Source organism: Plutella xylostella, chromosome 3 (assembly GCF_932276165.1).
Source record: "Plutella xylostella chromosome 3, ilPluXylo3.1, whole genome shotgun sequence".
In the NCBI taxonomy this organism is placed as follows: Eukaryota; Metazoa; Arthropoda; class Insecta; order Lepidoptera; family Plutellidae; genus Plutella; species Plutella xylostella.
The window spans coordinates 9,086,856-9,109,155 of NC_063983.1; the positions used below are offsets into that span (position 1 = coordinate 9,086,856).

The 22,300-nt window shown below is 38.2% G+C and overlaps 3 protein-coding genes and 1 long non-coding RNA gene across 10 annotated transcripts in view; 2 read left to right on the forward strand and 2 right to left on the reverse strand.

Moving 5' to 3' along the window:
* The window catches only part of LOC105391915 (espin), a 105,280-nt gene extending 93,931 nt beyond the window's left edge, over positions 1-11,349 (forward strand). For 5 of the 6 annotated variants that reach the window (XM_048626271.1, XM_048626274.1, XM_048626256.1 and 2 more), the window contains 3 exons: positions 9,067-9,275; positions 9,673-9,866; positions 10,533-11,349. In XM_048626271.1, the coding sequence (XP_048482228.1) occupies positions 9,067-9,275; positions 9,673-9,866; positions 10,533-10,642 (513 nt within the window). In that variant the 3' untranslated portion in view covers positions 10,643-11,349. The remainder of the gene's footprint in view (positions 1-9,066; positions 9,276-9,672; positions 9,867-10,532) is intronic. The other variant, XM_048626264.1, reaches the window with a different exon arrangement.
* LOC125489683 lies at positions 2,777-5,143 on the reverse strand. The gene is made up of 3 exons (XR_007267170.1): positions 4,780-5,143; positions 3,159-4,737; positions 2,777-3,116 (listed from the first exon to the last, which is right to left on the reverse strand). It is a non-coding gene; the product is annotated as an uncharacterized LOC125489683 (long non-coding RNA).
* Positions 11,350-12,036: 687 nt separating the features above from the next.
* On the reverse strand, positions 12,037-20,307 carry LOC119693456 (aladin). 2 transcript variants are annotated; one of them, XM_038116986.2, is made up of 7 exons: positions 20,025-20,307; positions 19,088-19,683; positions 18,614-18,826; positions 18,180-18,331; positions 17,613-17,811; positions 16,903-17,049; positions 12,037-12,183 (listed from the first exon to the last, which is right to left on the reverse strand). In XM_038116986.2, exons 1-6 carry the CDS (start codon positions 20,145-20,147, stop codon positions 16,908-16,910), a joined length of 1,425 nt encoding a protein of 474 aa, XP_037972914.2. In that variant the 5' UTR covers positions 20,148-20,307; the 3' UTR covers positions 12,037-12,183; positions 16,903-16,907. The 2 variants fall into 2 exon arrangements, with proteins under 2 accessions (XP_037972914.2, XP_037972913.2); XM_038116985.2 differs by lacking the exon at positions 12,037-12,183 and having other exon boundaries at positions 16,620-17,049; positions 20,025-20,306.
* On the forward strand, positions 12,376-14,261 carry LOC119693457. Its single transcript, XM_048626310.1, has one exon. It carries the CDS (start codon positions 12,594-12,596, stop codon positions 13,812-13,814), a length of 1,221 nt encoding a protein of 406 aa, XP_048482267.1. The 5' UTR covers positions 12,376-12,593; the 3' UTR covers positions 13,815-14,261.
* Positions 20,308-22,300: the final 1,993 nt, after the last annotated feature.

Here is a 22,300-nt window from a genome sequence, read left to right on the forward strand (position 1 = left end):
TTTGCTTCCATTGTTGCCGACAGACCGAGAAGCATTTGACATCGTTTAGCAGATAACCATGACGTAATGTTTCAATGGTTGAAGTATCACACCTATTTATTTATAATCGGCTTCAAAAACTCTGGGAGCGTCTTTTCCTGATTTATATGTTTGATATTTCCGCTTATTATTTCGTGCTTATGTGACTTACCTACATAGCATTGAGTGTGAAACATGACAAAATGCATTTTCAGTTATGCATGTGCATTACAATATTGGTATCATTACATTATCAATTTATCTTGTAGACGTTATTGATTAAGCAGGCAGCTACAGAGATAAATAACGTTATGCCTCTTAATTAGTAAAGCATATGCAAATATGACCAGTAGAACGATGTCTGCCAACCGTGACCAGCTATGCTATCTGTCATAACGAGGTGACGATGTAAATGGATGGTCATATGCGCAGACGCATGCGATCTGTCAATAGCTGTCGTGTACATTTCAGTGTCGTTGTAAGAAAATATAATCGATTTATTGTTCTATATGTGGTTTACATGATGCAGAATGAGGTTTTTTAGCAGGGGCTTTTAAATATTTCAATTCGTGATAGTAAAAATGATACTCCTTTGATCGATGTGGAGAGACCTTCGAGTAGACTTAATGCTTTCCCGTGGGAATTCCGAGATAAAATAAGTTTAACTTTTATGTCCATTATTACACCTAGGTACACCTTCTCAGTATAATAATAGAAAACCTAAAATCATGTTTTTTTTCTACATATCAATGAAATAAATATAAACGCACTCAATGTAACTATACTCGTATATGAAAACTATGGTAAATAATTAATAATTACATAATTTGATGTTGATTAATGAGGTTATTAGAAGAGATATGGAACATATTGATTAAAATTTGCATATATTTTTTTTAATTAAGTTCATGTACACACGGCAACGTTAAATGGTTGGCAGGGCACACTAACGTAGGTAGTGTATGTGTGTGTCGGCGACGTCGACGTAATTATTTAGTTCTGGGCAACCCACACACAGATATTGTAAGCATGTAGTTGTGCCAGTGACAATGATTCATTGTTTTTATTATATGAAGCAAAATTTTGCAACGCATTGTAATAGATTGAATGGCTCAGTTGGTATGATACAAGACTTACATTAATCGGTATGGTGGTTCAAATCCCACTGAACTTACGAATTTCCTTTTTTGTTTTTTTTTATAGGTTTAATTTATTTTTTTAGGATGGTTAATAATAGTATTGTAGTATATACGAATAAAAGCAACACAGAAAGTAAATGAAACAAGTTATTAAGTGTTAAAATTACCAAATTTATTCTTGCCGTAACATAAACATTAGGATGTTACGTTTTTGTTGTTTTTCGTTTTAAAACATAGTTGTAGTTTATATTAATAAGGAAAATTTTCAATTAGCAGTAATGCAATAAACATCTGAAAAGGATGGACTGGCGGTTTTACTAAAGTAAATAGGCAAGTCATTAGTTATATGAATCAACATGTTAATTAGCTAGAAATAAGATAACTTATTCTAACCTCAGTAACAATAACATCATTAACACATTGGCTTACCCATAATTGTAAATAATGATAATAAGTATTTAACAAAATAACTAAAATCTTATACAAATGGAAAAATAAAAATTACTGAGCTAACCTCAATAACTATAATTTTCACCACTTTTTCGCCATAATATCTTACGTCCATCCTTGTCTGACTTAAAGGATTTTTCATCACTAAATATCACCACATTGTTGCACCAATCAAAGTTTAAAATAGTCAGTCGCAAAACGCACTCTGTTTCGACGATGCTGATCGGTTAGGGCAATTTTCTTCGCCGGCCTCCGACACCGCAACCCAGCAGCAGTGAACCCGTACGGTTTGTAGGGATAGATTATGTGTTGTGGCCGTAGAACGGGTGCTGCAGAACGGATCAGCGCTACGTGCAGCTACGATTTCTCGATGGCGTGGTGATGCATCCGTATAGACGACATCTGTTTACATGTCCCGAATCAGCGTATCGGTGAACCCATAATTGAACAGTTCTCCTCTGCAAACAAAAAAAACAAATATTTACTTAGCTTATACAAATACAAATATTCTAACAGTCATATAAAATATTTGCAATTCTATGTTACTTACCGTTAAACGTCTTGCGATTTCACTAATTGTAATGTTTTGTTCATATAAATATTGTATACGATTATCTCCGCCTTTTAGAACATGGTTAACTGGACTTTCCATAGTGACTGCGAAGAGTAATTAATTAAATTGACAAATCACAAAGTGAATCACTTTGCAGACGCAGAGGTGAATTGTCACTAAAACTAAAAACAAATTTCGTTTATTCATATTGTATGAGGGTAGAATGGTTTTAATTCTCAAATGAAGAACGAATCATATATTTTTGGCGAAGAGAAATAGTCGACAGCTATGCAGCTTGTAGTCATTTGTCAGTTTCAAATATATTAATTTTATACTCAACAGCGTTTAAATTAACGCAAAATTTGAATTAAGTTAAATAAAAATAACCATCCGTGGACTTGAACTCACGACCTATGTTTCATTAGTCCAACATTCTACCAATGAGCTACGAAGTGTATAGACAAAAGCAGGGAAATTTTGCTTCACATCAATTTTATAACTATTTCACTAACACGACCGGTTGATATTTTTATGTCACAGCTGGTATAGCTGGTAGCCTATGTCGCGCTTGTGAAAAATGGCTAGCTAACGGGAGAGGTGAAATGAGAAGCCAGGGTTAAGCTTGACACAAATTTATTAAGAGGTCAAGTGTGGGTTAGGCCTACACTACACGATCAGTCACTTTTCAGTCGGTACGGATAGGGACTCCCCTGAGTCGAAGAGTATCGGCGTGGAATCCCGATAACGCGACCGGCGTGGAAGTCCTCTTCTCCAGCGGCCAGGTAGGTAGGCAGGCCACGTGGCCGTTGCGTGCGCGTGGCGTGTAGCTCGGCTGCGCGGCGTGGTCAGCAACACGAAGGCAGGGGGTTGCCGAACCAGCACGTAGAGGGCGAGCCGTAGAAGTAGGTAGAAGTTTCGTGCAGTAGGTAAACCGTACCGTGGACGTAAGCGTGGACCTTGGAGTTCGTAGCGTGGACCTTGGAGTCGGTAGCGTGGACCTTGGACCCCGATATTGGGGAAGACACGCACAAGGTACCACTGGTAAGGTCTAGGTCATTCGACACTTTAGAGCGGGCTAGGCACCTAGAGGACTGCCGTGAGGTAGGGTCACGCGCAGTCGATGCCGTAGCCCGTGGACGAATGATCGAGAGCCAGTGGTCACTGAGTGGGGCTGCCGCGATAGTGGGGACATGAACAAAAGACCGCTTCGCTGGCTAGGGATGGGAACGCGTCGATAATTTGAAGAATTATCGACGCGAAGATTAAGTTATCGATAAAGTCGATACTTTTAAAAAGGGAATTTACAATTAAATTATGAAGTTATTTACTAATATGTAAGTTATTTATTTTGAAGAAATAAATAACGTTACATTACCCCCCTTTCTGCCCAAGGATTTTGACCTCCTAAAAGTCAAAATCCGCAGCTTAACTAATACTTCTTCATAACTAAAAGAAACTACATACACATTCATACTTCTCTTGCAAAAATCTTTCATACTTTCAATCATAATAAGCCTTATCATAGATTTAGAGAATAATAAGGCCACCTTTCATTCAAAGAGGCAGCAAATATAATAATTTGCTAACTCAAGCAGAATCATAATTTAAAAAGAAAATATTCTAAACTGAGGGTAGAATTGTAAAAAAAGTAAATCGTTTTAATAGTTAAAGTCCAGTCAATAAATTTAAAAAGCAAGAGATATAGGGTAGATGTCAATAGGTTTTAAAATAATTTAAAAACGAATTCTATCCGAAAATCTAAAACTATAGCGAATAGCGTCATTTTTAACACTACTGTGTGATCAGATCTACTTAACTCATTGATTCCGTTCTGTTACAAAATCAATTAAAGTAGACAGTTTTTTCTCAAGTACACAGTAAATTAAATAAGCAAAGCATAAAAGATGCAGCTGAAAACCAAATGCAACTATTGTACTGTGTTGAATATGAATAAAATTTAAAGAAACAATCAAATAAATATTTTAAACAGAAAATATTATCGATATCGATAGTTTTAAATTTATCACAGAACTAGATTACAAACACAGTACCACAGTTACGAGGTGTAGCGGGAATAAAATAAATTGACAAAAAGAAGTCTTTACAAGTTGCACGCACACAAAACAAGCTACGTTACCAACCAAGAAATGACTGACCGTTAGAACCACGTGGAGGGCGCCAGTGTCGCGCTTTGGAAAAAATGGCTAGCTAACGGAGAGGTGAAATGAGAAGCCAGGGTTCAGCTTGACACAAATTTATTTATAGGTCAACGTGGGTTAGGCCTACACTACACGATCAGTCAGTTTTCAGTTGGTACGGATAGGGACTCCCCTGAGTCGAAGAGTATCGGCGTGGAATCCCGATAACGCGACCGGCGTGGAAGTCCTCTTCTCCAGCGGCCAGGTAGGTAGGCAGGCCACGTGGCCGTTGCGTGCGCGTGGCGTGTAGCTCGGCTGCGCGGCGTGGTCAGCAACACGAAGGCAGGGGGTTGCCGAACCAGCACGTAGAGGGCGAGCCGTAGAAGTAGGTAGAAGTTTCGTGCAGTAGGTAAACCGTACCGTGGACGTAAGCGTGGACCTTGGAGTTCGTAGCGTGGACCTTGGAGTCGGTAGCGTGGACCTTGGACCCCGATATTGGGGAAGACACGCACAAGGTACCACTGGTAAGGTCTAGGTCATTCGACACTTTAGAGCGGGCTAGGCACCTAGAGGACTGCCGTGAGGTAGGGTCACGCGCAGTCGATGCCGTAGCCCGTGGACGAATGATCGAGAGCCAGTGGTCACCGAGTGGGGCTGCCGCGATAGTGGGGACATGAACAAAAGACCGCTTCGCTGGCTAGGGATGGGAACGCGTCGATAATTTGAAGAATTATCGACGCGAAGATTAAGTTATCGATAAAGTCGATACTTTTAAAAAGGGAATTTACAATTAAATTATGAAGTTATTTACTAATATGTAAGTTATTTATTTTGAAGAAATAAATAACGTTACACCTACGCGCAAACTCGTTTGTGCTGTTGTGTGTGTGTGTGTGTGTGTGTGTGGTTTGTTACTGGTGTGTAAACCGATTTCTGCGTTTATGCACACGACAACGTTAGTGTGCACACATACACTACGTTAGTGTGCCCTGCCAACCATTTGACGTTGCCGTGTGTACAATGAGCGGTATCAATATTTTAATTTAAAGCAGCTATGTAAGAACGAAATAACTGACATATTTCTGTACTTACCTATATAACACGACACTACATCTTCTGTAATTTATGGGAGCTTATAGGATAGGCATTAGACATACCTAGATGAATAACTGAAACCACAATTCGTCTTTTTTGAGTAGTTAGCTGTTAGAGGGCGAGCTTTTATCTAAATGTCCAGTGTAGGTAGATCAAACTTAGACTGTATTCATAAGAATTCTTAGAGGCCTATGTCCAACTATGGACGATTACAGACTGATTATGATAATTAATGATTAAAATCTTAGGACTTTTTGATAAAATTCTGTTATAGGTGGTCAGTGTATTCTTTGAAACGTAGGTACTGATCTTCATCTTTAAAATACAGATCATTGCACAACACAACAATGTCATAAAAAAAGAAATCGGATCGATACAAACAGAAAACAATAAAACGACTGTTTTATAGCGTTTAAAAAACGTGAGCTGAAACAGCGATTCTTTAAAGCCAAGTACCTAAAGTAAGAGCGAAAGTGGCTTTTGTTAATTTAATATCAATTAGCTCATGATTTGAATGAAAAATTTGTTCATTTTGAGACGCAATGTAAGTAAAGTACATCCGTTTCACGCTTTCACCGCGTTCAGTGGCGGTGTAGTGTGTGCTGTGTAGGAAGCACTGCGCTTTGATGAGATCATGTCAATATTATAGGTTTAAACCGCAACCGAAAAAGAGGAGTGTTATTATTTTCACGTGTTCTGTCTTTCAGCAGTTACGCAGTTCCGAAATTCATCTTAGTATCCTTTGGCCCCCTAGTGGGGCAGACGGAACAGTTTTCCATCCCTGTCTGTCATTCTACTGTTCTCTGTATATCATCCCTGACAGCCAGCCTTACATCGGACTGAGTGATTCCAACTTCCTGTATCTCTGTTCCATTCAAGAGGCTGGTCCGAAATGGAAACTGAAAATCTAAACTGAAAAAGTCCAAGCTTAGGAAGGCAGTTAAGTTAAGGCATGGAGTTTAAATGGAGATAGAAGGTTATCGACGAGATGGACCTTACATATGCAATAAGGAAGTTGCCAGTAGGCTGGTTAAAATTATCTGCCAAGGTACCGATCAGCTGGCAAAGATGAGTTATCACGGCAAAAGCAACTTTGTGAGTTCCTTCTAAGCCTACCCCCGTGTTCATTACAAACACACGCTGGCACATAAGTTGTGCGTGTGTATGGCACGTACCTACATTGATTTGAAATCAGTAATAGTTTACTTACCATGATTACATAATATTTGTCATTTAGAAAGCACCGGCTTACTCTTTCAATTATCCTCTCAAGTTACTGTGTGCACTGGTCATTGTGAAACGCAGTGACTATACGTGTTGTCATGCACTCTTTCTCCACCACTTCAGCCGGTTGAATATTGAAATGAAACGTCTGAGGAGACTCGGAGAGACGGAGTTTACGCGCAATTTACTTTTATTTCAATGTCAGCTGAAACGGGTACGAATTTCTGTAGAAACAGGAATAGGTTAATTACCAAAACTGAAAACTTGGCTAGACTTTCATTAACGCCTTGTTGTTTTAGGGGCCGTCCATTAATCACGTGAGGTCGTTTTTCTCCATTTTTGGCCCCCCCTCCCCCTGGTGATATTTGGTGAGGTTTGGGACAAACCCCCCCTCCTGGATCACGTGTATTTTTTTGGAAGTCTATGTAAAGGCTATTTATTTATTTTACGCCGTTCAAAATATCGGTTCAGAAATACCTAGCGCTTTTTGACAAAAAATTAATACACGTGATGTCTAACAAGACCCCCCTCCCCCCTCGTGATGTTTCGTGAGGTTTTCCGTACCCCCCCCTTTGAGCCTCACGTGATTAATGGACGGCCCCTTATGCATATTGGAATACTGGCGCGTCTATCGGTAAAAATGAAAACTATGAACTTACTTGGGAAATTTACAGTTTTCGGAAACTAAAAGTTTACGTTTTCAGGCGTTACAAAGTGGCAGCACCTCTATGGAAAGTATAGTAGCCAGTAGCACTTTTGCCAGAAAATGTATGCAGCTGTTGGAAGAAAATCTTATTAATGGTTTTTGTAGTCATAGTTAGTTTCAATTCTTTAACATTTTCTTTATATCTGCTACCAACAAACTAAACCTTATTAACCAACGTGATTTCAACCAAGATCTATGTTTGCGAATAACACACTCATGTTTGGCCACGATAACCATAACATTCTAAAACCGTCCAATAACCATCAAGACCTTTCCCATATATCTTGCGCTTGCGCATCTTACATCACCAGCCTGTTCACTTCACGCGTTGTACCCTGTATACACTCATTCTTGGCTCTTAAAGTAATGAGCGGAAGTGTAATTTTTGTTGGAGATCCAGTGGAGTGTTTGGACTTGCGATGGTGGACGGCTGGAGCCCGTTAGATAGTCATTGCCACGGTCAACGCGCATCGCGTGAGGTGGGTAATGGCAGGTTCTGGACTGCTACCCTTTAGACGTATTGGTGGACCCCGACTTTTTAATTTGTAGGTATTTCCATAGTATAACGAGACAAATGTGAATGATAGTTCATTCTGAATATTATCTTATGCCAAATGTGTCGTTTCTTACTGCATTATCATGTATCTAAATCGTCACAAAATTTAATAGTGCTTAACTACTTAGGTAGTTAATGATTTTATGGTTTGTCACTTAGGTAAGTACTTCTTCTGAAATTGATATTTTTATTGGATAACATAAGCTTCGATCTCATCCTATCGGATTTCTCTGAAGCAAGTCCATTTGGTAACGCACCAATCGTAGAAATGATCTTTCCTAATTGAATCTGTTGACGTTTAAATAACAGTTGTTGTGGTCTCGACGCACCCGGCCATAGTGCGTTAATATTACGTTGGAAAACGCGAAAGTGCTTACAAAATATGTACGCGTGTTTTAATGATGTTTTGGTAATTGTTATTGTCTATTTTACGCTTACTTTCCTTTCGTTATTTTGTGCGTTTTACTTTTAAGGGGCTTTTTGAAACGTGACTGCAGAATTCAGTTAATTTAATCCACATGAAATGTATTGCGTATGTAGCTACTTTAAAATAATTCATCGTGCACCGGCCTCAAATCCAATCAAATAAATAAATACTATTATGTTGCCATTCCAAAAATAGATTTAATGTGAATACACTTATTTAACCCGCACAGTATAATTTAGAATCAAGGAGACAGTCTCTCTTTGCACCATTTTAATGCACCGTTGAAAAGTTAAAGACTGAAACTCTTTGAGTCCGCTGTAAAAAAAACCTGAAATTTCAAAATTTAATCAATGTTTTTTCTCAATATATTTGTAGTAACATTATATTCAGCAGTAGTGTGGTATCGCAATTTTAAATGCCATTAACCCTTTAACTGCCATATCATAATTATGATAAGCAAAATCCTTGCTGTCACTTAGACTAATTTTGGGTGGAGGTTTTTTGGTTATAATATGGTTTAATATGACTTACGATTTAAAATTTTCGCAACGATCAATTAGCTACAGATCTCCTTTGAATGGGTTTAATTTAAAAACAATCTTATCATACCTCTAATACTAAAGTTTAGTACTTAACAAATTTCCAACCACTTAGCTAAAACATCCCAAAAATAAACTGCGATACCACAACCCCCAACCCAACCAACCAAAACCCACCGACTGTCTCCTTAACCGAAAAACATTCGTTTGGACGTGGGTAGGATTCCCTGCAGGTACCTGAGCGCGACGGGGCTGGCAACGTGATCCCCGCGTGGAAGCGACAGATGCTGGCGCGGAGAGCCGCGGAGAGGGCAAGGAGAGACCTGGAGAAGGAGTTGGCGGGAGAGGCGGAGAGGAGGAGGGCGGCCGCCATACCGGCGTGGAAGAGACAACTGCTGCAGAGGAGAGAGGAGACGGAGAATCGGCTGAGGTTGGTGGCTTTGGATTTGTGTTTAGCGATGATGTTTTCTTGGGTTCTTGATGTCTGTCCTATTTGTGAGAGTGTTCGTTTCTGAGCCTGAATTATTGGGATGATACCTTTGCGCATGTAACATTAAGGTGTAGCTATCAAAGCTACTAAACTTGGATAATTTCCTACCACGCTGGTCCACTGCGTATAGATGGATCCACACCGAGGTTTTCCATGTAGATGTAGAATACACTCAAATACGACGATAAGCCTTCAAGAGCATTTTAGCATAAAATAAATTCCGAATAAAATCCGTCCCTTTTTCCCCTAATTTACATTTCACTGTAGGATACTGAAGTAATGACGATTTGATGACCATCCTGTTTCCACAAAACTAACTAACCACCCGTTTCCACAGGCAATCTCTCTACACGCCCAAAGTGGAAGAATCCAACGGGACCACCAACGGAGAGTGGCGCTCGTACCCGACGACAGGCCAGCGTGCCGTGTCCATAGACAACATCACTCTGTGCACGCACTACGACGACGCGCCCCCGCACCCCGCGCGCGCCCCCTCCGAGGCCAAGATGGCGACCGACAACCATTGCAATGGTGAGATTGGTAGCTTTTCTTGCGAGCTTCGCTTCATTAAGTCTGCGGGACGAAAATTGTTGCTATGTTTTTAATGCATTTAATTACATCGCCGTCGTGCCGCCCCGCCTTCGTTCCGCCCGTCGCAAGTTTCGTACTATTCGTACCCGCAGACTAAAAGTTATTCCCGTGGGAGTTCTCTGATAAAAAGTAGCTTGTGTGTTAATCCAGGGTGTCAACTTAATGCATACATTTAAAAACATTACCCTCCTCCTTCGGCAGTCGGGTAAAAAGGTATCAAGAAGTTTACCCGTGAAAGAGTAATAAACCAAACTCCATACCTACTTACGAATTTGACGTTTACAATATGATTAGGATTAGAGTCAGTTAATGGCTCATCCACAGATTGATTAATTGCTTTTTCCAATTTGCGTGTAGTTTGGGGGCGAAGCGTTCGCTGTACAAAACATTATCAATTTACTTTTGATGACCATCAAGTCCCTGGCAAATTACAGTCGATAGATAGAGTCTGTGTTTGGCCAATTTGCAATAAATCTATCAACTGCAATTGCAGGCTTATACATATATTATGACAGTAAAATGTAACCTATTATTAGAACTGGTTTTTTTTCTCCTATCTTCATTAGTTACCATATCATAGAAATAATCTCTTTCTATTTCCCACAGGCCATGCTACACAGAACGGCAAACACAACGACTCAGAAGAAGAGGCAAAGATCATCCCGTGGCGGGCGCAACTGCGCAAGACTAATAGCAAACTTAACCTACTCGAATAAACTTAGATAAATCCCGAATATAGCGGCACCGCTCCTGAACTAACCCCGAAATACTCTGTCTCAAATGGAGAGTAGCTCACAGCTATGGTGAATAGCTGATAGCTAGCAGGCAACTCACAGTCTGATTCATTGACAGTTGACTGCTATATCATTCTGTCGGCTAGTAGACAACTCTGTGGACTGACAGCTAAGAAGCAACTCAATATGTTGACAGCTAGTAGACAACTCAGAACGCTGTCAGCTAATATAATTAACTCATTATGCTGACAGCTACAAGGCAACTCATCCATAAGGAGACACAATTGCGATCAGTCTATATATTAAAGCAATGTGGGAGCGGTAAGATATAAATTAGCTAAGACATTTAGCTGTAAGCGAAACTAGCGATAAACTTCAGTAGTCGGTAAAGGAATCGATTTATTGCCAATGCTAAAGATTAGGAATTCTATTAAACTGTTTTGTGTCATTAAAAAATATCAAAAGAGTTTAATAAATTTAGTAAATAGAGTTATAGTAAAAAAGAGGCTAATTTTATGAGGCTTTAGGACTATATCAGCATAATTATTTTAAATCCACATTATTGAAATTATATTTTCTGTTATTTTACTTAAATATTTCTAGATGTGAGAGGGATGGAAATAATCAATTGGCAATTTTTGATTCTTTTACGAAATGATTTCGAATTAATACATTTAACATATACTTACTAAAAAACATACAACACTTATTGTGAATGAAATACTTTTGTAGAGTGTTAAGAAAATTCGTAAACTCGAACAATTTGACTTTAAATTTAAAGATAGGGAACTTAATTATTGTAAAATATAATTAGGTATTCTTAAAAACTACGATATTTTTTACGTTAAGATAGGTTTATTCAAAGTGTATACTCAAAAATACCTAAGAATTATTTAATTCTTATAATAATTGTTTTCACTCTATATTTTATTTGGTTTGTAATATTAAAATATATAGGTAATTAGAATAACGATATTGACGTATTTTTATATCTAGGCTAGGTGTATCTGAAATTGTAAAATAAATTGGAAAATGATTTTATTAATTACTGGTCAATAGTTTAGGATATCAAAATATTTTCAACATCTTATCTTCTAACTTTCCAGCTTTATAAAGTTTTTAATATTTATACATGTCTAAAATAAGCAAAAAATATAATAAAAAAGTTTTTTAAGATTTTTATACGTGCAAGTGATATAAAAGTTGCAATACTAGATTTTAAGCGACATTATTTCCATGGAATCGTAAATCCGTCCTATTTTTTTACATATTATATGGTTAATGCATTAAATGCGTGAATTATACATATAAAAAGTTTATTGATATGGTTTGTTAAATAAAATCGCTGTTGCTTATTGGGTGTTTGTTTTTATCTAAAATCGGAACAAAGCTACTGTAGTTAATGTTAATAAATCACCATGATCATTCAGCATCACTTCCCCACTGCCGGGGCACTGGTCTCCTGCTAATGAAGGAAGGTTTTAGGCCTGATTCGCCACGCTGGCCTAGTGCGGGTTGGTGGACTGAAACATAAACGATTATAAACATGACAGCTTGTGTAGGTGAATACTCAAATTATTAATAGCTTTATGCCCTACAGGGCTGATTGAATGAGGAGGGTTTTCTGGCACTTTTTATTTTAGGCTTAATGGAAGATTTTCAGCCTAACCTAACTATAAAGCGAATAGCTACCTAAACATTCCGTCCATAAAAAATACTGTGCTATAAAGTGAGTCGGGAAATATCACGGCGATAATAAATAAAACAGTTTATACCATATTGTGAAATATAAAATGAGCATCGCCAAAGGTAAGATTGCATAAAATTATGTGAACTTCAACAAAACAATAAAATCAAATAAGGTTAAGATTGTGGCAATTATAAAATAAATAGAAATGTTTTTTTCATTTTTATTACAGCATTTTTCCTGTTGATGTTGGCTTACCTTTCATTCACACTATGCAACTGTTCAGCAAAAAAGGTAAACGATCAATTATATACACGAAGGTTACTAAATTTGAAAGATATGATAGACTTTGCGAGCAGTCTCTTCACAGCGAAAAGAGAATATATTCAGAAACTCCATAGCATCTCTAAAAAAGCGCTTAATAACACGCTAACGTTCAGGGAAAATTCCAAAAAACCAGTTGGTACGAAACGCCGTGCGAAAGAAATTTTGGAAGATGGATGGAATACATATAACATATCTATGGAAGAAATAGTACGTAACAGATTAAAAGAATTGAGATCACTACTTCAAGATGATAATGCGATTTCATTTAGTGAGGACAGAATGGACACTATTATTGTAGAGTTTAGGCCCTTGAAAGAAGCTATCAATGATTCAGCTAAAGAACTACATGAAAGGTTGGGCAATTTAGACCCTAATCTTAAAGCCATTGAAAACACAGATGAATGTCCAAGCTTTGTAGTTTGCTCAGAGGATCTACAAAATTTTCTCCTTGACTTTTACAAGTCACTGTTAGAGACTACCAATGCAGCACTTCAGCCATACGCAGCCATGTATTCAGGATACGTGAGTCCCAAAGGAGATGTAGGTAAACAGGTTGTTGAAGAAGTGAAAATGGCTAAAATAGCTATTAAATCCGAAATAGCTAAGATTTACGAGAAAGCCGTCAACTCTTTCCAACTGTCCAAGAACAAGAATCGAAATGAAAACACGGGAATAATTAAAGAGTTCATATTGGAAACGATAAAACAAGTTAAAGAGGCGATCCCTGAAACAATAAAGAAGGTTAAAAGTTCGCGTTTGCGTGCAAGCTTGCAGCATAAGATTGCAAATGATGTGTATATGAGTGTAGGTTCACAGTTAGATAGTGTCGGAAATCTGCTGAAAAAAGACATTTGCACCATCTTCTACAGCTGTATCAGCAGAATTAGCACTAAAAGAACCATGGATGAAGAAAAAGAAGGCGTTTACGTAATCTTCGCTCCAAGTAATGGCACAGATGTTCCCATGAGAAGTGTCGAAGACTCGGAAAGGTTATACACAATAAATTTAGACGACTATACTAATGTGATTGTTACAAGGACGAGTAAAAACCCTAATGGGTCTGTTAGAAGGAGGACTACAAAGCCTAATCGGTCGATTACACCTAACCTAAAGTGCAGTGCCGAGTCAGCCTCTTGCTAGCCGTTCATTGGTCGAGGACCGGCCGAGGATACTGTCTCACCACTGTACTCGTTAGGTGTAATCGACCCATAAAATAACTCCACACCATTAAGACGAGTCGCTGAAGGCACAAAATAGACCATTATACTGTTCAAGAATCTTAACATTTTTTGTATAGAACTAGAGGATATAAGGGATCATCAAAAAAAAATATGTTAAGATATCATTAGGTATTATATTGAAATACTTATAAATAATTTACATACAAACAATAGTTACTGAATACTTATATAAAATGAAACAGTCTTATAACAATTTATTACTCAACAATAAACACCAAGCATTGAACACAACTCATTATTCGACTTGTAACTTGCTCAGATCAGTCGCCACCCTTGTACAATAATAATTACAACACCTTATGTATAATTTTAATTCCCGTAGTTAGTCGGCAACTCGTTATAGACAATCCTACTTGGATTGTCTATAACGAGTTGCCGACTTACTACGGGTACCCCTTAACTACACTCGCGAGCAATGAAAATGTTCCAGTGACATTAATAGCACCAAAGGAGAATGGCCATTTCTCTATGGCGCCATGACCCAGAGCGGCCATTGATGAAACATACACTGATGTGTAGTCCGTGACTACAGCATATACTGGTATTAATTTTATTATTATGAGACATGGGAGAACGAAGATATAGGTGCTGAAAGATCAAGTCTTTCTACTGTACTAGATGTTACACTCGAGCTAAAACTTGATTTTAAAAGTGTTTCCGTGGGAATTCCTGGCTAAAAAGTATTTTATGTTACTTCGGGATAACGGGAACTTGAATAGAATGAAATAATTTTTGAAATTGGTCTCTTTATAAAAATAGGTTTCTGAGTGTGAAATGTGCAAAAATAATTATGATATTATTTGCATAAATAAAATCATGTAATAGATTTTGTGATGCGCTATGAATTGGGAATCCCATGATTTAGATTATAAAACTTATTTGTGCGTGTACCATTCAGCAAAATCTTATTTAACGAAAAAAATATATTTAATTTATTTACCTTTGAACCCTAATATCTCAAAAACCCCATGGTTTAGATTTTTTGAAATATTTTTCCCTGATAATAGACATTTTTATCAATAACTTAAAATAGGTTTGGTGAGTGGCTGCTAACTTATGCAAAGCGGGTCAGGTTTCGCCATTCTTCTTTCTTTTGAACAGAAAAGGCTAGCTTTGCAACGCATCAAAATATTCCCAACTATACCTGGATCTTTTATTCGACGGAATTCTGACAGTTATCTACTTTTGACATGTCAGAGATCACAAACCTTTTTTGGCTGAGCCCTTCTTTCAATACGAGTCTGGAGGGCCACTACCAAAATCAAACGAACGAACGAACAAGAGCTCGGCTCTATCTCGTTGTATTAAGCGTGCCGATTGCGTGACAATTCTTGTTCGTTCGTTCGTCGATTTAGAGAGTGACCCCCCTGAACATCTAAGTCTAAACAACTCTATACATTTTATTTGTTAGTGAATGTACCTATCCATTTTATTAAGTGCGGCGCTCCAAATTAAAAGGGGATATACCTACGGTGAGTAATAATTACGTCCCTTTACATCACAAAAATAATATACTTAATTAAAGTATAAATTAATAAATAAAGAAAAAGTATAATTGATTATTAAAATATCTAATCGATTATTAAATAATAATAAGAGCGGTGGTAGCTCTGTCGGGTAAGCGCCCGCTTCTCACGCAAGAGATGCGGGTTCGAATCCCGGCGCTGACATGTACCTACCAATGAGTTCTTTTAACTTAAGTACAATGTATACCATCGCTCTTACGGTGAAGGAAAACATCGTGAGGAAACCTGCATATCTAGATTTAGCACATCTAGATATGTGAACCCACCAACCCGCAGTGGAGCAGCGTGGTGGGAAATGGTCCAAGCTTAGGAAGGCAGTTTAGACCTTGGGGATATGCACAAAGGTTCCACTCGAGAGAGCCAGGTGCAGGTACTTACATCCCCAAAGAGAATAGAATAGAATATCTAATCATTATTAATACTAACCGATTATGATGATACTTAGACTGCTCAATGTAAGCCATTAAAAAAATTAATAGTGACAATTGGTTCAATCGTTTCGGAAATATGCGTGGACAAACATTATAAACATACATACATCTATAAAATTTTGCAAGTATATTTGTTTGTTGTGCAGTCCCAATAATCTTACATAAGTACATACAAGTATGTACCGAATAAAGAATCTTTTTTTGAAATCGATTAAAAAGGTTTATTATCCCTGAATTTAGTAGGAAGTGATGCCAGCTAAAGAATAAAATAAAGTAATTAATATGAATTCCATACATTATCTGTCATTTTATTTTTTTATTGCCCAGAAATGGATCCAAATTTTTCCTTTTTTCGGTTAAGAGCTTTTTGAGTAGCATCACTTTTGAAATGTCAGAATTCCGTCGAATAAAAGATCCAGGTATAAACAAGTAAATATTGTGTTCATATAATATACTAGCTGTCCCCGCGAGCTTCGCTTCGCCTTAAAAAGTTTTCCCGTGGGAATTCCGGGATAAAAAGTAGCCTATGTTCTTTCTCAGGGTCTAGACCATATGTATACCAAATTTCATTCAAATCCGTTCAGTAGTTTTGGCGTGAAAGAGTAACAGACAGACAGACAGACACAGTTACTTTCGCATTTATAATATTAGTTAGGATAAACACTCACACCTTGTACTAAAGTACTCCCTTGCGGGGTAGGCAGAGGTGAATTGCTGCACCCACTTTTCGCCAGTGTTTATGTTAGTTCCAATGTAATAGGGGGCGGGCCTATTGCCATTTTACGGGCACATCCCGAGCACGACCCGAGAACAAATATCTGTGTTTAAGCAAATATCTGTCCCGGCCGGGAATCGAACCCGGGACCTTCGGCACAAGAGTCAGCGTTGCTAACCGCTGCACCATCCGGTCGTCATATTGTGTTCAAAATTGTTTTTTTTTTTAAATTGTGGTTTTGGCCGAAGCGTCTGCATTTTGTGAGTGGGACTTTTTCATTGCTCTCCACTATATTTACAACAAAAGTAAACTCACGCTATCTAAAACGAGTCGGTATAGATGACGGGGAAGTGCTGTACGCGGCCGCTGGTCCACGCCACGGTGAGGCAGGCTCCGTCGGGGAAATTCTGTTGGAACGCCATCGTGAGAGGCAGCTCGTCGTCTACGCCGTTGATGAAACAGCTGAGGGATGGAGACGGGAGATTAGGTGGTGTTGTCTCCTTCGTGGGGGTTTAAAGTTAGAGGAGTGAGCGTAGAATATAATAGTGAGTAGTGATGACTGAGGTACCGTATCAGCGGGATCTTTATGTGTAAGTTGCTGATGGTGTCCTATGAGTGAGTAAATATACGTTTAGTACAGCTTACGATACTTCGGTGGTTCACTTTGATGGTAAAGTACACAAGACTTCGTCCATATATTTTTTAACAAAACCGAAACCCAATTACTCATCATACGGTTTTTAGGAGTTGTTATTTCATCGTTTATAACAGATTAACGCTACGCATACCGAATCTGTCATATATGGCACATGCACCAGGTGCCGCTACACGGGTTCGTTACTGACAAAGATAAACACTACTATAACGCGCCATAAATACGACGCTGTGTTTGGTGAAAAGTGCATTAAACGAGTTTATCGACGTCGATAACGAATCATTGTAGCGGCTGCTGTGCTATACACAGTACAGCACACAAACACCACTAAATTTTCGAGGCAAACAATAAATCAGAGGGCGCCACTAACCAAGGAGTAATCTTGAGCTGGCGCATCAACATCGTAGTACTGAACACGGCCACCAGAGGGGACTCTTCGAACAGCAGCGCCAGATAGCGGCCAGTCGGGTCCCAGGACATGTCCTGGACTGGTCCGCCAACTGGATACCCGCTTGGGAGTTCCACCTTGGACACGTCTAGGACTGGCTGCGCTTTGTTTGTTTGTGTGCCTGCGGGTGGGATGGGGAATTATTAAACAAAATTATTGATGAAGAAAAAGGGGAGTCCTGTGCACAGCACTCACAGCAGTAAGAAATACGCAAATAAGTGAGTATTGCAAAATTATTGATCCAGTCACATGAAAAGGCATGGTGAGATAACAGATAAAGGCTTTCTTTCCTTTGAGGTTAGTGGGTTTGCATTTTATCTTGAACTTACTGATAAATTCGCCTCTATTAAGTGCTCTTATATGCTTATATGTTCTTACGGTGCGCGGTGATAGAAAACATAGTTAAGAAGCTTATTTATAGAAGAAATGGTTCTCACAGGCCTCTATAAACTATATGTCTATGATCACAAAACAGAATTAAAAACTCACCGCTCAACAGGCCAGCATTACTCAGCGCGTACACCATAGGCTCTCCTTTAGCTGCGAACAGCACCACATCATCGGGTCCCCAGCACGCGGCCACCACGCGCCCGCCGCGCGCGCACCATCGCTCCGGCGTCCACGACTGGGTCTCCCATACTCTGTGGTGATGGAGGGTGATGAATGTGACAGCTGTCAGTGATTGAATTGCAGAGTTGAATGCGGAAAATTTGGATTGGTAGAGCACTTTCAAATGCCCTAAACCTATAAGCAGTTCTTGTATCATAATATTGATTGCTTGGCTTCTATTACTTGCTTGCTTGGCTTTACTTTTTATTTACTCAAGTTATATAATTATAGGGGCAATGGGATTGTTAGTGTCAAGAAAATAGAGGTCAGTCTTCAAAGGTATAAATAATATAATAGTCTCCTCTCCCACTCACCTAAATATAATTGAAGAGGTGGCAGCAAAAACCTTGCTAGCATCCCACGACCAGCGGGCGAAGACAATGCCTCCGCCAGCAACCCTCCGCATTGGGATAGCATTCTCCATGGAGACGTCCCACACAAGCATGGATGTGTCAGCACCGGAACAGCTGATCAGCATGTCACCGTTGGGAGACCAGCTCACGTCTGTCACTGGACTGTGGCCAGACCTGAAAATGGAGATATAATGTAATGTATACAAATTGCTGAGAGATTTTGAAGATTGCTATTTGAGTGATATGATAAATCATTTCAGTAATTTTTTATGTTATTTGCTGATCTACGTCCCTTTCAACCTGAGGTTTGGTTAATTTAGAGATTTGATGTTTTCCAGCAAATATTGTTTTTGAATATACTCCAATGACATGACTAAGGATGCTGATCAATGTGATCAAATTCAATGTTTTTATGATTATTATGTTAAAATTTACCTTTTCAAGACAATGGCATTGCTAGATGATGGTTTAGTGAACATAGAATTAGGATCCACGGTCCACACAATAACACCTTGTTCACATCCAACTGCAATTTCTGAAGCTGAATATGGTCTCCAACTTAACGAGGAAACATGGCCTTGTGCTTTACATTTCAGGGTAGAGATGAAAGATGCTTCCGAGCAGTACACTCTGACATTGTCATCTGATGAAGCAATGGCAATTTTTGTAGTATGCGGATGCCATGCCATACATTTAATTGGAGCATTACCCCAACTCCTAGTTCGTGAGTAATTTGACACAATTTTGGGCCCAATATCTTTCAGATGCGGTTGCATGAAGTATCTTAGAGCGGAAAAGGCATTGGCCACTTTCAAGACATAGGATGCGGCCACAGCTAGAGTAGGGCTTTCTCTGTTGACAGCGGTATCGGCAGCTACAGTCAGCGCTTCTAGGAACCCCTGTTTGTACCACACACTGGTGATTTTCTTGAGTAAATTGTCCTCTACGTCAATGTACATGGATATGTTCTCGTCGGTGACGCGGTGGTGGTGCAAATCTCTTGTCACATTGATTTTTGGGTGTTTCTTGATCTGTAAAATGAATCATTCATTGATTTTATGTTTTATTGATAAAGGAATTTTTTACCAAATAGAGAGTATATCGTAAGATAAAATCTACAGCTCATTTTGAAAACTTCTTATTTTACCCTCTAAAAAAATTGAAGATGCTTTCGTCTGTTACTTAAATTATTATGATATCCGCTCAGGCTCGAGCACTTAAATTTTCTTTCTTCAATCCGGCACTAAGAGAGTGACTGGTACTTTTCACACATCCCAAAATTAAGGTAAGAAAACATTTTACGGCGATCTTAGCTTGCGGAGAATAGCTACGTATCATTAAGTACTATGCCAAATAATATAGATAACCTTACCGAATTTGTGAATGTTGAAATGTCTCCATACTGAGCATTTCCACAGCAAAATACTTCATTTATTTTGCAGAAAGATACTTCATCAGGACCCGGCAAGTCTGGGAAACCCGCAAAAGCAGACATTCTCAAATAAATCTTGAAAATATAAGTATAGCCGGCAAGTCTTGAAACGAAAACCAAACACAAACGATGTTTTTTGAATTTCCTTGACAGACATTTCACATGACAGACACGCTGATTCCCAGCTGATTTATTGTCTGTTTTTCATAGTTATTCTGAGCTTCGAAGTTGCTCTTTAAACGTTAATAAACCCTGGCAAAAACGTGAAGAAAATGAAAAGGGGAAATTTGAATAATGCAGATTGTCTGATATTAACACGGAAGTAATAGGTAACGTAAGTACTTACTTATTACTTCCATGGATATTACTTTAAGTATGTTAAAAAATTAAGGTCAAATAAAAACTCTCTCTTTACAAGTACCTAGTCTGTGCACAAACAGACAATTTATTTTAACGCACCTTGTTTTGGCACATATGAGAATCCAGTGTTGCCAACTAAGCTACTTTATACTAGATCTAGACTTTTTGATAGCAGAAAGCAGTTATTTTATTTTTTAAACAAATTTTGGTTTCTATAGGTATCTATAGTACAAGCTACTTTCTAGCGACTTTTCTAAACAAAACAAATAGGTACCTACAGTTGAACTATAAAGTCCTGACAGTAAAGAGAGCGATTTTGCTAAGACTCTTTATCAGTTATTTACTTACTTTTACATAATCATTGTCCCAAATTCACAACAAAATATAAGTATGGCAATTCAGATTTTCACAGCAATCAATATTTAAATATATAGACATTTATGTAAGAACACTTCTACTTACATCACAAGTATATACAGGGTGTTAACTTAATTGCGTTGGAGCGGGAAATGGTAGATACAGCTGATGATACTGAACACGATAAGACATTAAAAAACGTATTTTATTTGCTTTAAGCTGACCAACATAAAACAGTTTTATTTAGTACATTTTAAAATTTCATAGTCACCCTACTCAGGTTTAGGTACGTTTGACAGAATGACCATGAACTTGAAAGCCAAGATCAAGGCCAAACAATTCAAAGCCAAGGTCAATAAAAAAGTATGCGTGCATCTGCACCACACTCGTGGAACCACATCGTCAAGGTACCTACCGAGATTTTGGGTACTCAAAGTACCCAATCCATTGTAGACATTTCATTTTACTCCATAAGTATCACTTTATTGATACACAATTATCTTTTATGAATACAGAACATTTTCATTTTATGCTTCATAACATAGGTCACACGTATTCACAGCACAGCACAACATAAAACGAAATGAGGAACAAGGCTTGGTAATCAAAAGATAGAATTGTAGGTACCTTTTCCCTTTTAGGTAATAATTGTAAAAAATGATTGTAAACAAGTAAACAACAATGACTGACTGACAGACTAGATCCACAGAGAAGGTAATGACTATCATAAATACTCGATGGTTATGATACGCGAGATTGTTATTATTCTACTGGTATTTAAAGTGAGGCCATACTTATTATGAGGATTTCCGTACTATTCGTCATCAAAGACGTCTCAATCGCAAGTACACAACACAAATCGAGATGAGCGAGTGTAAGTAAACCAATTCGTCATTGAAGTAGACCCTGTTATCATCCTGTTATGCACTGTGGGCTTTTATCTTTAGCTGCATACAGACCGGCCAAACGAACGCCAACGAACGGGTTTTGTTGACCTTCGTTGCTCAATCTGCCCCTGTATTATGTGATAAATGTCCATCGGTGGGCGTTCGTTGGGCGTTCGTTGGGCCGGTCTGTACGCATCTTTAGGTAATAAAAGAAAAATAAAACGTTATTCTGAGTAAAAAGGTTTAATTATTGTTCTGAGCTCCTAGAAAGTCATAAATTGTATTCTGTACGATCTATGAAACTTTATGCACATCAGCTGTTTAATTGTTGATTAGAATGTCATTAATCACCATGAATAATTTCAATTTTATTTAATAATTGTTATTACCTACTGTGTAATTAATTACAATCATAGTTACATCAAATAAATTATGAAAAGTGAAGTTGATAACAAATTTACAGTGTGTGTTCTTTTGCAATCGAATGTCTCATTGGTTATGTGTTTGTGTAGGGTGACCATGTTTTTGATTAAGGTAAAACTTTCCACTTTACTTTAGACTTTAAACATAAATATTCGAGATTCTGATGTTTTTTTTCTTAGAAACGTGCTT